General features: G+C 35.7%; 2 protein-coding genes across 3 annotated transcripts; one reads left to right on the forward strand and one right to left on the reverse strand.

Moving 5' to 3' along the window:
• Nucleotides 1-1,174: 1,174 nt before the first annotated feature.
• Nucleotides 1,175-5,895, reverse strand: LOC117636011. The gene is made up of 14 exons (XM_034370430.1): nucleotides 5,760-5,895; nucleotides 5,589-5,670; nucleotides 5,406-5,516; nucleotides 5,119-5,216; nucleotides 4,935-5,018; nucleotides 4,652-4,785; nucleotides 4,445-4,517; nucleotides 4,302-4,347; nucleotides 4,090-4,199; nucleotides 3,892-3,999; nucleotides 3,740-3,802; nucleotides 3,468-3,529; nucleotides 2,822-3,134; nucleotides 1,175-2,345 (listed from the first exon to the last, which is right to left on the reverse strand). Exons 1-14 carry the CDS (start codon nucleotides 5,829-5,831, stop codon nucleotides 1,494-1,496), a joined length of 2,208 nt encoding a protein of 735 aa, XP_034226321.1. The 5' UTR covers nucleotides 5,832-5,895; the 3' UTR covers nucleotides 1,175-1,493.
• A 6,144-nt stretch (nucleotides 5,896-12,039) lies between these two features.
• Nucleotides 12,040-17,147, forward strand: LOC117634661 (ubiquitin domain-containing protein DSK2b-like). Of its 2 annotated transcripts, none has more exons than XM_034368843.1 (8): nucleotides 12,040-12,681; nucleotides 13,581-14,312; nucleotides 14,834-15,039; nucleotides 15,112-15,225; nucleotides 15,476-15,540; nucleotides 16,193-16,221; nucleotides 16,584-16,673; nucleotides 16,751-17,135. In XM_034368843.1, exons 1-8 carry the CDS (start codon nucleotides 12,438-12,440, stop codon nucleotides 16,897-16,899), a joined length of 1,629 nt encoding a protein of 542 aa, XP_034224734.1. In that variant the 5' UTR covers nucleotides 12,040-12,437; the 3' UTR covers nucleotides 16,900-17,135. The 2 variants fall into 2 exon arrangements, with proteins under 2 accessions (XP_034224734.1, XP_034224733.1); XM_034368842.1 differs by having other exon boundaries at nucleotides 12,228-12,681; nucleotides 14,831-15,039; nucleotides 16,751-17,147.

A 17,147-nucleotide genomic window follows, 5' to 3' on the forward strand; every position in this document is an offset into this window, starting at 1 on the left:
TTAACGAATTTGTTGTTTCATTTATTTGATATATTAACATAATTTATTTGATATATTATTTTCCTTTTTGGAATAAGAGCAAAACCATGTTCATTGAAATGGAGTGATGAGTGTTGCATGCAATACACCAAATTTATTGCAATGACTTATTGAGTTAGGTGTAAAGGACCTATCATAGCAGCTTTTTGTGGCACAATAAATACTTTCCATAAGTATGTAATAATCAAAATAGGGAAATTAGTTAACAAGATGACATAAGTAGACCAGAATTGAAAATTCCTATTTGGATGGATTTTAAAAAAAAAAATTTAGATTCAACATGTAGTAGAAATTGATTAACTGGATTTTAGAAAATTTATTATATTATTAACCAAAGTCAGGTATAATTTATAAACTTGATTGGTGTTTGAAAAATATACAAATTTGACTGATTAATTAAACGGGAGATTTGAATTTTATTCGACGAAAAAAACAGGGAATTTTGAAATCTCTCAATTTCTTTATATAAAAAAAAAAAAAAAGAAGTATGTAAATTTATTAAACAAAGAGTGGTCCATTACAAAAATAGTATGTAGTTTTATTTTGCATAATATGAATCAAAATCATTGATAGACAGACAATATCATATCCAAACTAAGGATAGTAAAATTACTTTTCCTGGACATGATGGGACATCTGCTTTGGCATACCCATTCCCGAAAAATATTCAAGCTATTCAAAAGTTGGACAAATAAGAAGAAAGGAAAAAGAAAGAGTAAATTTATTTCTGTTAGATACACAAAATATAACAAATGATATGATAAAAATTGGATTTTTAATTTTCCTCGTAAGGTAATTTATTAATACAATCTACCTGTCATTTGAAAAAATAAAAATAAAAAAAATAAAAAAAATAAAGTTGACATGGAAAACAAAGCTAAAATTAAACAAGAACAGAGAAAGTACATTTCATCTGAGCACAAAAAAGAAAAAGAAAAGAGAAAAGTACGTTTCGCGAATTCAGGCCCACTCCATTGCTCTGCTCTGGGCTGTAACCAAACAAATCAAGGAGAGAGTCTAAAACACCCCTTTAATAAGAAAACATAGTCAATTCAGCGCCACTCACACTTGTTCAAAAGACCATCCTTGAAAATTTGTATCCCACTCCCCCAGTCGTTTGTACTAAATAAAAAATAAAAAATACCATCCTTGAATAAATTATGAAATAGATACAAAATTTGTGATACAATTATGCTCCTTAATCAAGATCAGTATTAACTACGGCTAATCAAAATTGTTAAACCGAAGAATGAAGTGAAAAAGAGGGCAGACGGCATAATGATACAATGAGCAAAACCTTGAGGTATTTTTAAGGGTATTTCCCCCAGCTCCTAGGATTTTATGACACACCTGCAGACAAAAATGGAAGAATTATTCGTGCCAATTGTGTGCATACGAGAAAGAGGATAGATGGGGGAGGTAAACAAACGCCATTTTGTTAGTTACAGAAAATATTATCTCTTAAAGAGACTAGATAATCGAGGTAGACCGCCTTTCTTGTTGTCTGCTACTTGTTTGCGTTTCTGAATCTCCTCACTGCTGACGACACTAGGTAACGGAGGTAGACTGCCTTTCCCCTTGTCTGTTACTTGTCTGTCTTCCACAATCTCCTCACTGATCACTTTCTGTGTTTTCTTCTGAAACATGTTTTTCAGCTTAATGGTATCCTCCTGACTTGAATTATGCTTCTTAACTTTGTTTAATTGCTGTTTGGTAGCCATATCAGGTGGCATACATTCCTGCAGCTTCTCTATCGTCTTCAAGTGCATCTTCTTCTCTCCCTTATTCTGGAACTTCTCATCCTCAGAAAGCTCCTGATTTTTCTTAATCCCCTCCTCTTCCGGTAACTGAAATTTTCTCTTCTCCAACATATTTCCCAGAACTGCAATTAACTCTCTCTGAGGTGCTTGACACAATTCAACGACCTCTTGCTTATTGATAGCTGTATCTTGCTCGAACAGATGGCATTTCTGTTCTTTCAACTTCAGTTTCTTGGACATCTCTTGTTTTACTTCAGGGGTATCTGGTATAAGGCTGTGTTTTCTACCCTTATTGTAATTTTTAACGTTTTCCTGCAGCAGGTGGTAGTCCAACTCCTGAACAAGTTCCTTCCCTTGCAAAATCCCACTGTTCATGGTTTCTAAAATAACTTTTCCAATAACAAACCTAACCTCACTCAAATAGCCTTTCCCAAGAGAGTGGTAATCAATCTGCAAACTCTTCCTTCCTTTATTGTAAGATTTGATGTTCACCAGCCCTTTAAAAATTTCAGCAACCTCTTCAGCCATTTTCTTTGGTACAAATACCTAAAGCATCAAATAAGTTTTACTCGTATTAGGGACATATTATAAAACATAAAAGCACACCAACCAAAGAAAATCTACATACAAGCACTCCAACGAACATTTTTAAAAGAACAACTACAAGGGTTACTGCCTGGGATGGCATTTGACAGAAACAGCACATGGTAGGCCATTAAAAGAGTCAGATAAGGAGAAACGAGCAAAAACTATCATTTAGTCTATAGTCCAACAATTTGTGACTTTGTCCTTTGAGAAAAAATCAAGGCACACTAAGATAAAAGGTAACAAAAGTGCAGATAAAATCATTCTGAACCGTGGTTGAATATTAATGCTATATGTGATAACAACACCATTTAAGGGTGGGATCAGCAAACTGAAGATAAGTGACATGAGAGGCACTACAAAACATACTTCTCTTTTTCTTTTTCTTCTGCTTCAAGTTACAGCTTAGGAATTGAATATCAATTAGATGTACTTACCAACCCAGAGCATGGGAAAACAGGATATCTGGACATTGATTCAATAAGACTCTCTGTTGCAGTTAAAGCGGAAATAGAATCTAGCACAAAAGAAGCTAACTGGGAAACTTCTTTTGCAAGTACTTTGTCTGATTTAAATTCAGATGAGCATAAGATCTCAGGTACATAATTAACGATCCCTTCAGCATTGTCTCTGGAAAATTTAACACCTTCTTCCCATTCTTCATGATACAGGACAGAAGCAAAAGTCAACACTACAAGAGCATCTTGTGGGTTATTGACTAGTGCAAGGTGAAATGCCAACAGTCCGACCCTGTAATAAACACAAGTAATCAGCAGTGACATCTACAGTACACATAAAAACCCAAAGTTTGTGCCAAATGCTGAATTCCAATTTGATTAGGAGTAATGAACAGGCAAAACTAGCTTAGGAAGTGTCAAGTCCTGCAAATCTTGTACTCTCACTTGAAATCATTTCCATAAGTTGATTGCCAATATAAATGGGAGTAAAACTGTTAATTACTAAATTCAAAATTTTAAACTAGTACCCGGGAACAAGCTTATAAACTAAACAAATAAAATGAACTTTCCATGATGTGTTAAATACTATAAATTAACAGAAACAAACAATAAACAATTATCTCACCATAAAGTGGATTCAGAAGGTCGATCACAGCTAACCACTTTATCCAAACTAGAGAATAGCTTCTGTTGAAAAAGAAAAGAACAATCAAAGTCTAACTAAATTTCAGTGCTGGGTATACATTAATTTGGCTCAACACGGAAAAAAAAAAAATAGTCATACACTAAAGACCTATACTTTCTTGTCTTTCATAATCTCCTAAGATTTCCAGGAATTATGGATTTCCTTTTTTTTTCGGTTACAGCTGAAGAAACTTTTTGTAGTGCTATGCTTACCATCAACATCGTGGAACTCTGAGCAGTTTTCATATTTTTGCTCTGTCGATCAAAGTATGCTGCCTGCAATGCTAACAATCTATCATATATGCAACTAATGACTAAGAAATTATTTTATAATAAGGCAATTCAGGAACTGCGAAAACACATACATGCAAGGGAAGTAGAATTTTGAGTAGATCAAATCTCCATAGCAAACAGAATGATGGCTCAGCAGCTCCATAAGAGAGCATATAGTTCAACTCCATCATTATTCTGGACTGAATTGAAAATGAATGTCAGTTTAAACAATTGGAAAAGGAGAAAGGTACAGCAAATAAACTTAAACAAATACAGTCCTTCAGAGGTACCTTATCCAACTTTAAAATGGATGAAGAAAGCCTATGCATCGCAGTCTCAGTTTCTTTTGATATTGACAAACTCAGACGAGCAGCAATTCTTAAACCCCGCAAGATTCGTGCTGCATGACAGAGTTTGCATATGATCCCGTTATTTTAATCCAATACAATCATTCAGCTGTTGTGTCCAAATGGTGTCAAAGTTTGCATAAAAAAACACCTACCGCAATCCTCTTCAAATGATAACTTGGCAGGGCCTAACGTCCGTAGCTAAGTCCATGTCACCCAGCAATAACTCATCTTAATAAACTTCAATATATTGGTAAGAAATGAAGTCCGCTATTAACAAATGGAAATTGAGAGATACCTTTAAGGACCTCAAGTCCACCATTCCATTGGCATAATCATAGATCTTATTTGCAAAAGGATCAAAGAATAAACTGCTTGCACAATTCACAATGTCTCCTGAAGTTAGATGGCATTGAACTTACACAGTTCAAATGAATTAAGAGTGTTTAAAATTGCTAGCATACCGTCATATATGGTAAACTGAAAATTGAAATAACGGCGTTACCTGTTAATAGTGAAGTCCCGATGCATGCTGTTTCTCCAACGGATGAAATCTTTCTTATCACAGCCAGGTGGCCTACAAGGGGAATCAGCTTCCTTTTTTCCAGCATGTTTTGCAACTGTTTCAAAACTGGACACCTGTTACAGGAATCAGATGAAGAACAAAAGAACATCAAGATGGGATACTAAATGCAAGAGGTGCATGCTATTTGAACTAGTTTAAGACATCTCAAAAAATAAAAAGGCCTGCCAACAAGATAATATAATTACAAAATTCACCAACCAACCTCGATGACAGAACCTTTAACATGCACCCTACATATAGGGAATCGTCTTCCAACAATTTCTGCACGATAAAATTGCCTCTTGATCTGTAAAAGCGTTAAACAACCGAAATGCCTGAATTTCATCCGCAAATTATCACAACCTAACGGAGTTGAGAAGAAAACTTGAAAGACAATGTTACAAAACCTGTTTAAGATTAGCTGTAGTGATCACGTCAAAGTCTTTAGGTATTCTTTTGAGGATCAAATCTCTGACACATCCACCCACTAAGTAGGCTTCAAACCCTGCATGCATAAAAAGATAAGCAAACCATCCAACTCCAGCCTAAGAGAATAACGTCTTTAGCTGAATAATTTGCACCAATCCTTGAACTGGGGAAGAACACATAAGTTCTTAACTTTATACAAATACAAAGAAACATCAACACACATGCATATAATGACAACGAAGGCAAAAGTAGAACAAAATGTTACCTTCACTCTGAAGAATTTTTAAGACAATCCAAGAGGGTTGCGAAACCATGGAGGGTTTTATCCCAAGGTTCCTCGAATCCAACTTTTTCCATTTTGACATATCAATGCAGCCTACCAATTCACAAATGTACACAATGCAATTAACGTTTCTTTCAAAGAAATGCATGAGTTTAATGAATATACCTTTGTCAGGAACCGAGTCTGGCACCATTTTAGTGTGAAATTGAGCTTGCAATCCTCCTTCAGACAATGCATGGACGAGTCTCTGCGCATTAAGAAACCATTGTCACCCACGTGTTCGACAAAATGCCTGAACGAAAACAGAAGCTCAGGGAAGTAGAGAAAAAGAGAGACCTGTTGTTTTATTAAGGCTCTGAGGCGAGATAACAGGCAATTATTGGAGCCTCCAGGGGATATTATCGCCATCGGAAGATGAATATCATGGCGCGCTTTCTGGTACCTTCTGATTATCTGTCATGAGCAAATTTTCCTGCCCGTGAGAATTTGTGCTTTACTACAATTGTTGTCTTTCTTATAAACCTAGTTTAATTGCACAAACACCCCTGAAGTTTAGATGATTTACACATGCCATGTCAATTGAAAACCAAATTTCAAATGGCAGTTTTATCTTTACGTTTTTGTCTGGACTTTTCAACTTTTAAATGGCACATAATAAGGATCACACACCATACCATCACAAATTAGTCAAAAAATTAGGTTAGGAAAAAATTTGTTACAAACTTTGGGTTATGTAGCATTGTTCAAACTCACTAATTTTCTAAAGGACGTGAATTAAAATAGAGACTCATCGTATTGACTCATGCATTGACCCTATATAACATTGTTCAAAGTTGATAATTTTTTAAACAACTTGGATTGAAGTCGGGACATGAGGTCTCCAATTTATGCACTAACTCCGTTTTAATTTTTAATTTTTTTATGTTTAGTTTATTTTTTCAATTGCAAAAGACATATAACTCAAATAGTTTAGAGCATTGAAAGATAGAACTCATTAGAAGCATCTTCCCAATGTTTGGGTCCAATGGGTAGTGTGCAAAGATGGTGACCTGTCATGTAAGATTTGTCAGTCAACTACCATAGCTGATATTCAGTAGAGACTTGCATAACTTACATGCCAAGCGGAGTAAGCTCCTCTATGTCATCTAAAGCTCCAATGGTTTTGACAAGTTCGATTGCATTTTGAACAGCAAGAGGATCTGGTGGCTGAAGTGCCTTAGCCAAAAAAGACCCAACAGTTCCTAGCTGCAAACTTTTGATGTGGAGGCATAGCTCTTGCAAAGGTGTTGGGAGAATTTCAGGTAACTGATATTGGAGCATTGCATCATGGATCATTTTTGGATATGGTCTGTAACAAAATCCAGGGCCCTCGCCTCTGGAATCATCACCAAAGCAACGAAATTTAATAAAATGTTTATTTTGACAAACCATAAATAAGGCCAGCTTGGTGGAGTCTCAACAGGTTTGACATACAGGTAAAACCTTGAATTGGGTTACTTCTGGTAGTAAATTATACCTGATGTGCTAAAGCCTTTGAAATCCATGATGGTAATAGACAAGCCAACTTGTTTAAAGCATCAAAACTGGTTTCCTTTGCCCTTCCACAGTCTATGACATACACAACATCATTTATGGTGATACTACTCTCTGCTATGTTTGTAGCCAGCACAATTTTTCTAAGAAATAGATTGAGGAAATTTAGTATTTGAAAAACAGGTGAAATAAAATTGGGGGAATGAGAGGTTAATAAATTATAACACCATGGATCATGCAGGTTTCGGAAACATATCAGAAAAATTGTATTACTAATTGTCTAAGTAATACTCCAGTGGTGCAAAATTCACGTTTTTTCGAGCAGAACGTTTCGATTCCAGGCGGATCTAATAACCAACAATTTCACCAAGATTCTCTTCCCTTTCAAATGATATACGAGCAGAAACAGACACAGCAAAAATACGACGAGGTTGTGTGCGTATTATGTTGTAGTTAGCACCATGTAGACGTGAAATCTCATCTTCTAGAATAAATTGAGGAAAGGGTTGTTTGAAAAGTGAAGCATAATTTAGTTTTGTTGGTTTTACAAGGCATTGCAAACATGTTTGAGTTCCCACATTGGAACAATAGAGTTCCTTGGAAGTCTTTATAAGACTTACTCTTGGAAATAGACTAGTTTGTATTGGCTATGCAAGTGGCCTAATTGAGCGGCTTGTGGGTGTGGCCTAGGGTTAAATGCCTAGTTAGATGGGTCAATGGTTAATTAATACATTTAATAAATCGAAAGATAGGCCTTGGGTAGGTATGTATTTTTCAACAATACATTCGTGTTCTATACACGTCTCACATTTTCTTTAAAAAACAAACATATAATAGTCGTATTGTACATGTCATACGTATTTCTAATGTTTTATACACGCATTTTTTACAAAATTTTATGTAACACACACAAATTCACGTATTATACAAATAATTCTCACATATTATTGAATAAGAATAATATATGGTACAAAAATTATATTAAAACATCAAATAGTGGGAGATTAATATCTACTTTGGATATATTGTAAATTAATATCCATAAGGTACAAACCAATGCAACTAGGAGGGTCCTTTTTATTATTAATTTTTTAATTAAATAGTATAGCCGTGCGGCGATACAACGATTTTGTTTATAATTACAACAGTATAGTCGGGCGGCTATACCTATGTTTGACATGTGGCTTTAAACGATAGAGGTTCTTCTTTACTTTTTTTTTGGGGAAAAAACCAGTACGCCCGCACGGCTATACTCAGCTTTGAATTTTTTTTTAAAAAAAACATGTGTTGACACGTGGCGCCTAACGGCTGGAGTCTTTTTTAAATTTTAAAAATAGTATAGCCACACGGCTATACTCAGTTTTGAAATTTTTTTTGAAAAAAGATATGTGTTGACACGTGGGGCATAATGGCTGGGGGAATTTTTTTATATTAAAAATAGTATAGCCGCCCGGGTATATTCAGTTTTGATTTTTTTTTAAAGTCATGTGTTGACACGTGGCGCCAAATGGTTGGGGTCCTTTTTTATATTAAAAATTAGCATAGCCGTATTTTTTTTAGAAAAAAGACGTGTTGACACGTGGCTTCTAATGGTTGGGGGAACTTTTTTATATTTTAAAAAAGTATAGCCACCCGGCTATACTCATGTTTGAAAAAAATATATGTATACAGTATAGGCGCGAGGCGTTAAGGGTTTTATTTTTTTAAAAAAATAAAAAAAATTTAATTTAATAAATAGTATAGACAAGCGGCTATAGTCTTTTACATATATATATATATATATATATATGTATATATATAGGTATATATACCTATATATAAATATGTAGGTGCGTATTTTTCAACAATACATTCGCGCTCTATACATGTCTCGCATTTTCTTTAAAAAGCAAACATATAATAGTCGTATTGTACATGTACCTGCGTATTTCTAATGTTTTATACACGCATTTTTTACAAAATTTTCAGTAACACACACAAATTCACGTGTTATACAAATAATTCTCACATATTATTGAATCAGAATAACATATGGTACAAAACTTATATTATAACATTAAATAGTGGGAGATTAATATCTACTTTGGATATGTTGCAAATTAATATCCATAAGGTACAAATCAATGCAACTAGGAGGGTCCTTTTTTATTATTAATTTTTTCATTAAATAGTATAGCCGAGCAGCTATAGTCTTTTAATTATGTATAAATAAAAAATGTTGAATTTAATAAATAGTATAGACGAGCGGCTATAGTCTTTTACATATGCATTCACATATATATATATATATATATATAATATGTAGGTACGTATTTTTCAACAATATATTTGTGTTCTATACACATCTCACATATTCTTTAAAAAGCAAACATATAATAGTCGTATTCTACATTTTCTTTAAAAAGCAAACAAATTAATATCCATAAGGTACAAACCAATGCAACTATGAGGGTAATCTTTTATTATTAATTTTTTAATTAAATAGTATAGCCCTGTGGCGATACTACAATTTTTTAATAATTAAATAGTATAGGCATGTAACTCAAAATGTTTTATATTCAAATCCACCTCTCTCAATATCGCTTGTAAAAAAAAAATCAAGAAATCATTTGTTAGAATAATTGTTAAATTTGTAAAGGGATGGCTTATTCATAGACGAGGGATTTCTCTAGAAAATGCCACTAATCCCCAACTGAGAATCAAGGATTACATTATTTAAATTTATCAATTTAGTACTACAATTCAATTTAATATTATAGGATGATTTTATAATCCTTTTTTGGTTAATAGTTTTTATAATGCTCTTTTAAACCCTTTACTTTCTCATATCAAACATATTATTAGGAAATAAAAAAAGGATACATTCCATTGTTTTTTGGCTTATTTATGTACATGGCCTTTGTGCTTTCAAAAGTTCTATCAGATTACCACATGTTCTTTGAAATGTCTCAAAATACCACATACACTTTTAATAACTGTCTCACGGTATCTATTCCGTCAGTATTAAGAGACATTCCGTTCAGTTACGTGATGGGTTTATTGAGTAATTTGGGTCTCAGGTGGTGGCTGGAGATTTTTGAGAGAGAAATCTTCTGGAGGCTATTGTGATGAGTGGGTGAGGCTTGGTTGTGGGTTCAAAGGTTTGAGAGGGTGAAGAGGAGGAGGGTGATGAATACCAAAAGGGCACATATGGAAATTGTGGATTAGGCTATGGATATAAGGAGATTATTGAAATTGGTTCGTCTGAAAATTGTGCATATTTTTTATGAAGAATAAGAAGAAGAAGAAGAAGAAGAGGAGGACGATGAAGAAGAGAAAAGCTTGTTACTTTTGTCAACAATGGCTTTGCCGTTGTCTTCTGGAAAGAAGACTAGAAGCAAACTCATACCCCAAAAAGTAGGGGCCACATCACGTAATGAAATGTCTCTTAATACTGACGAAATAAGTAACGTGAGACAGTTATTACAAGTGTAGGTAATATTTTGAGAGGTTTCAAAGACAACTTTAAAAGCATAGGGGCCTATACATATAAAACATATAATTAGTTTCTTTACTTTTGTTTTTTGACCTACTTCTTTAATTTAATATATTTAATTAAGTAAGGGTAATGATTTCCCCTTGATACACTCCTTTTTTAGTTATAAAATGGAGTGTAAATAGATAAAATTGGAGTGGGGAAATCACTACTCTTAAGTAATATCTTAACCTTTTTGAATTACTTTAATTAGTAATTATATTTTAATTATTAATTAGTATAAAAAATTTATAGAAAAAGTCCACAAAATAATTAATTTCTATTTACTAAGTCTTTTGTGAAATCGTTTGGGTGTCCTAATTAAATTTCTCCATAGCCCAAGAGTCATATCCATTACTATTAGACCATTACTCGAGTATCTACAGTCCCGATCTCTTGGACCACAGGAGTCCAAGAGATTGTGGTCACCTACCGTTGGATATTAATCCAATGGTTCAAAAAAGTTTCTTAAAAGAAGTACAAGAGTTAGTGAACCGTTGAATTTACATCCAACGGTGAGTGACCACAAATCTCTTGGACCCCTGTAGTCCAAGAGATCAGGACTGCGAGTATCTATTATTCCTTTTTCATTTTTTTACTTTTTCAGAGTTATTACCCGTATAAAGATTCTAGCACTTTCACGTTTAATAATGTATTATACATGTATGCAAGTATTTCTCATCTTTAATACACCTATTTTTTACAAAAATTTCAATAAGACACACAAAATTCATGTATTATACACACAATTCTCACATACTATTGAATAAAAATAATATATATTTTTTAAAAAGGCTAATTGTCTTTAAAAATAGTATAGCCGGTCTGCTATACTCCTTTTTTAAAAACAAAAATAGTATAGCCGCACGACTGTTCCTATTTCACACTTGGATCATATGCGCTAGGCGTGTCTTTATATACATATATAAATAGTATAGCTGCCCGGCTATGCTATATATTTTTTTTAATTTTTTAAGGCTTATTTATGTACATGCCTTTGTGCTTTCAAAGTTGTCTCAGATTACCACATGTTCTTTGAAATATCTCAAAATACCACCTATATTTTTAATAACTGTCTCATGTTACTTATTCCGTCAGTATTAAGAGACGTTCCGTTACGTGATGGGTTTAGTGAGTAATTTGGGGTCTATGTTGGTGGTGGGTGGAGATTTTTGGGAGAGAAATCTTCTGGAGGCTATTGTGATGAGTGGGTGAGGCTTGGTTGGGGATTCAAAGGTTGAGAGGGTGAAGAGGAGGAGGGTGATGAAGACCAAAAATGCACATATGGAAATTGTGGATTGGGCTTTTTTACAAAAGGAGATTATTGGAATTGGTTCGTTTGAAAATTGTGCATGTTTTTTTATGAAGAAGAAGAAGAGGAGGAAGGAGATGGGGAGGAGGAAGGAGATGAAGAGAAAAGCTTGTTACTTTTGTCAACAATGGCTGTGTCATTGTCTTCTGAAAAGAAGACTATAAGCAAACCCATACCTTAAGAAGTGGAGGCTACATCACGTAACAGAATGTCTCTTAATACTGACAGAATAAGTAATGTGAGACAGTTATTAAAAATGTAGGTGATATTTTGAGATGTTGTAAAGAACATATGATATATGAGACAACTTTAAAAGCACACGAGGGATGTGCATACATAAACCTTGTTTTTTTATATACCTTCCTTGACTTGGGTGGGCTAAGGCACCTCAGATTCCACCACTTATTTATTTATTTGATTATAAAATTCTCTTTATTTATTTATTTATTTTTCTCTTCTTTCCCATTGGCATTCATTCACCAGCTGAAGCCTGTGAGCTCCCTCTCCCTTCAATCCCTCATCGTACCTCAAACCCCTCAATCACGACCCAAATTTTCGTCCAAGTCTAGTTCCGCTAGGGTTTCTAGTATCGCTCTGATCCGTCTGATATTGTCACTGAGTTTTTGTAATTTCAGAGTGTGAGACACCTCCGACTATGGGAGGAGGAGGTGAGGGTTCTGTGGACGACGGGACCTACTCCGACGATGGAGATGGAGTCAAGGTCAATGTCAACGTCAGATGCTCCAATGGCTCCAAGTTCACCGTTCAGATTAACCTCGAATCCACCGTTGGATCGTTCAAGGAAGTTCTCTCATCAAAATGCGACATTCCGGCCGATCAGCAGCGTCTGATTTACAAGGGTCGGATCTTAAAGGACGATCAAACCGTCGAAAGCTATGGTACTATCTATTTCTGATTTTTTCACCACATTAAACAATTTCATGTATGTTTGTATTTTGGTGTGTGTTTTGTGGTACAGAATTGAGATGGGTTTTCATTTCACTGCTGTGATTGAATCAATATGTTCTCTGATCCATTTGTGTTATGTTTTCTTTCCACTATAGATGCATTTTCAAGTAACTTAGGGTGCTAGTTCACATTACATTGTGGCAGAGGCTTGTTGATATGGTCGAAGTTCAATCTTCATCCAATGTGTAATTATGGATTATACAGATACCAGAATTTGTAATGTTGGGTTTGCTCCTTAGGTAATCGACTTGAACCCTTTGATATTATGGTTGAGAGAATTAGAGAAAGCAGGACTAAAAACTTGAATAATAGGGCTGGTGTCACTAGGAGCAGAGAGCTTTCCTCATCTCACACGCATAGAATCTGGTTGCATCTCTTTTCCCCAAAAGGCTTTTGACTATGAAGCTTTGCTCTGAAGTTACCGGGCTATAATTTTAAATTTTTTTTTTGAATTCTTTTAAAATTCTTTTTTCTTATTGATAGGATGCCAGAATCTCATTTAAAGAATAATTTCTGGGAATCTTGCTTGTTTTATTTGTCTTTGTAGTTGCTGGTAGCGTTGCTTGGGGTGCATGCTCTGAAATTTTTTGTTTAGACATTTGACAATTCCCAGCGAAGAAATCTTTGTGTCATGTAGAAGACAACAATTTAGGCTTAAATTATTTGGTAAGTGAAGCTTAAGATTTATAATGGAGCAGTACTGGTTACATTTGCAGACTTTAAAGATGTTCTGTTATTAAGATAAGTCTTGCTTAACTTTAAAAAAAATAGAAAAAAGAAAAAAGAAAAGTCTTGCTTAACTGTGGCTTCTGTTCTTTGGTATCAATAGGTTTGGAGGCAGATCACACTGTTCACTTGGTTCGTGGTTTTGCACCGCCTGCGTCATCCAACCCTGCTGGTGCAACCAATGCTGGAGCTGCAAATTCCACCCAAGCAAGGGGTGTTGGATCCAATGATGGTGGGACATTGGGAGGGTCAGGTTTTGGAGCCTCACCATTCCCAGGACTCGGACTTAATGGTATGGGTGGCACTGGTGGTCTGTTTGGAGCTGGACTTCCTGACTTTGAACAAGTGCAGCAACAATTGACTCAGAGCCCCAGCGTAATGAGAGACATAATGAACACGCCTGCCGTTCAAAATCTTATGAATAACCCTGACATAATGCGGAACTTGATTATGAACAACCCTCAAATGCGTGAAATTATTGATCGAAATCCTGAGCTAGCACACGTACTTAATGATCCTGGCACGCTCCGTCAGACACTTGAAGCAGCAAGAAACCCCGAGCTTATGCGTGAGATGATGCGTAACACTGACAGAGCCATGAGCAACATTGAAGCTACTCCTGAGGGATTTAACATGCTCAGGCGGATGTATGAAAACGTACAAGAGCCATTTATGAATGCAACAACAATGGCTGGGAATGCTGGAAGTGATGGTTCAAACCCATTTGCATCTCTTTTTGGGGCCCAAGGTGGCAACCAAACCAGATCTGATTCAATGAATGGTTCTCCCGCTCCAAATACTAACCCGCTTCCCAACCCATGGTCCTCTACAGGCAGTAAGCTCTTGCTCACTTTTTCTGTTCTACAATGTTTTGGTTTTGAAGATGCAGTTTAAACTTTGTTTGCTTTGAGTCCCTTATGTTCGTTGGGACATATTGCACATCTCTTAATGAACCTTTTTTTTATTATAACATTCTATGTTGTCCGGATAAAGATGTGGTATTTCATCTATCAGTCAATGGCACAAAGTATGACGAGGCAGAAAAGTATTCTCCTTTTCTAGATAAGAGGAGAGTTGGGCTGTGGACTAGATAAGAGGTTTTAGGCTTTTCTCATCCTTGGTGAAGCGGAAGATACCACTTAAGCTAGCAGGCATCTTCTCTGATTTCAACTTATAATTGAATTGGTTGCTGCTTTGTCCAAAATAGCAGTGGTAGTAACAATATTAGACACAATACAATGAAGAACTTTAGGAAACTTTCCAACCTTTAGCTTCCTCTGGTTAAGGTCAAGATTTTTATGTTCCAGTGTTGTTTTAGTCATTAAATCAGTCGTTAACTAGATCTGAATCTAGCAGCTGGAGTTGCCGAAACTAATACCACAGCATCGAATCCTATCAGTGATGCTACGCTGCAGACACCAACTCCCATACTTAACTTTCCAGAGTTTGAAGCATTGGGTGCCCTGCCACAGGATTACAATTCAATGAATCAGTTTATGCAAAATCCAGCTGTTTCTCAAATAATGCAGAGCCTCATCTCCAATCCTCAGTATATGAACCAGGTATCATTTTATTCTCTAATAGAATAAGCTTGAGGATGAAATTTCTCCTTTCTTAACATTACCCGTCTGCAGATTCTAGGTTCCAACCCCCAGTTTCGAAGCATGCTTGATTCCAATTCTCATTTAAGAGAAATGATGCAAAACCCTGAATTTCTTCGTCAGTTGGCTTCTCCTGAGACTATGCAGGTATATTTGTTCAGTGTGCCTAAGCTTTTGACACATGCATGTGCTCTCTCTCTCTCTCTCTCTCCCTCCCCCAGTTCACTTGAACCTTATTTTTTGTGGTTTTGAATGAGTTTAACCTGGGAGACAGTGCCGCTAATGTTTGCATATGTAAGAGTGACGTATGATGTCCAATTAATGATTAAACTTGAAAACAGTACCTATTTGATTCTTGCTTCTTCATTGCCTTTATTTTGTCTCTTCTCTCTTGCAGCTGCTCTTGACTGTGCAGCAATCACTTATGTCTCAGTTTGGTCGGCAACAGCAACAGTCAACCCAGTAAGAAGTGACATAATTTTATGTTCGATATGTCTGATAGATATATCCTGAATTGATATTTCTCCCTTAGCTGCCTGAGGATTCCATATTGACCACTATGGATTAATTATGCAACTTGATTGAAGTCTGAAACTGTATGTCAACAGTTCTTGGCCAGTTCAATTGGATGTTTTACTTTCTCCTCTGGACTAAGCTTTGAATTGTTATTGTCATTATTTGTCCTGACCTTGCATTTAGTTGTTAAAAAAGTTGGGTGCTGATCATTGGTTCAACTGGTTGGACAAATAATATAGTCACTTAGTTTAGAAATATTGGCTCAGGATCATTGAATCATCTCTGATTGGAAAATAATACATAACATAACTGTGCATGTTCATTGGTGCTTCCTTTTCAGTGGTCAGGAAGATCGCAGTAAATAAAAACCCCTAGTTTAGTGATATTTCCAATTAAGCTTCATGCTGACTTTTGGCTTTGGCTATGTTTCAGATTGCTGCATCTCATAACTTTAATTGGTTTATTTCTGTTACCTGCAGGCCTGGCTTGGGCCTTTTTTATTTTTTGCCTTGTAATACTATTTGCGTTGCTTCTGTTTGATCAGTTGTCATTACTGGTTTTTGCTCTTAGAGTTGTACTAAATCAGTCTTTCTTGCAGGGAAACAGGTCAGACTGGTGGAACCACAGGTATCCAAGTCAATATCCAATTTCTATTTGCCTTTCTTCAGAACTACTTGTATGCCTGACAGATTTTAGGAGATGATGTTTGCACAGGCAATTCAATTTGTCTGCATTGCATCACTTGAAACTATTCCTAACAGTGTTTGTCACACTGAATGCTTTACTTGTGATGGGTTGGGTTAAAATTTGGTACAGGGTGGGTTATTGTTTCTAATTTTCAATGAATGAAAACCATATTGTGAAGTGAGATTCCAGGAAAACGTTCCCTGTCATTTGCCTAATTTAAAAGAGAAGAGAGCAATCATTTTTCTGTTTCAAATATATTCATCGCGGTAATTGGTTGCATGCTAATGGTTTTGTGAAAACAGGATCATTCAATAACACGGGGCTAGAGATGCTGATGAACATGTTTGGTGGGCTTGGCACTGGCAGCCTGGCTGTTCCCAATAGGCCTGATGGTTACTACTTACCTATCATTTCTTAGAAAAGGATTTCCTTTGTTTGTTCTGTACTAATCCTATCCCATATATTTCAGTGCCACCGGAAGAACTCTATGCTGCACAGCTTTCACAACTTCAGGAGATGGGTTTCTTTGACCGACAAGAGAACATACGGGCTCTGATGGCCACCGCAGGAAACGTCCATGCAGCAGTAGAGCGACTTTTAGGGAATTCCGGTTTATAGGTTGTAGTTACAACTTTTCTATTAATCTGGTTATGTTCATGTGGTGGCTGCTGAGATTGGTCATGCTGGACCTGAGATGTATTAAGGTGCCCATTTTGGGTGTGAATAAGCTGATAATACGAGCCCTAAGTTTGTGGCACAAGCTACGGTCAATGGATTGTGGTCTCTCTCTCCGGAGGCCTGGCAGTCAGTGTACATGCTTGAGAAAATTTCGTCGTATGAATGGTTTGGCAAAATTTGTTTACCAA

Source organism: Prunus dulcis, chromosome 7 (genome assembly GCF_902201215.1).
Source record: "Prunus dulcis chromosome 7, ALMONDv2, whole genome shotgun sequence".
NCBI classification, from domain to species: Eukaryota; Viridiplantae; Streptophyta; class Magnoliopsida; order Rosales; family Rosaceae; genus Prunus; species Prunus dulcis.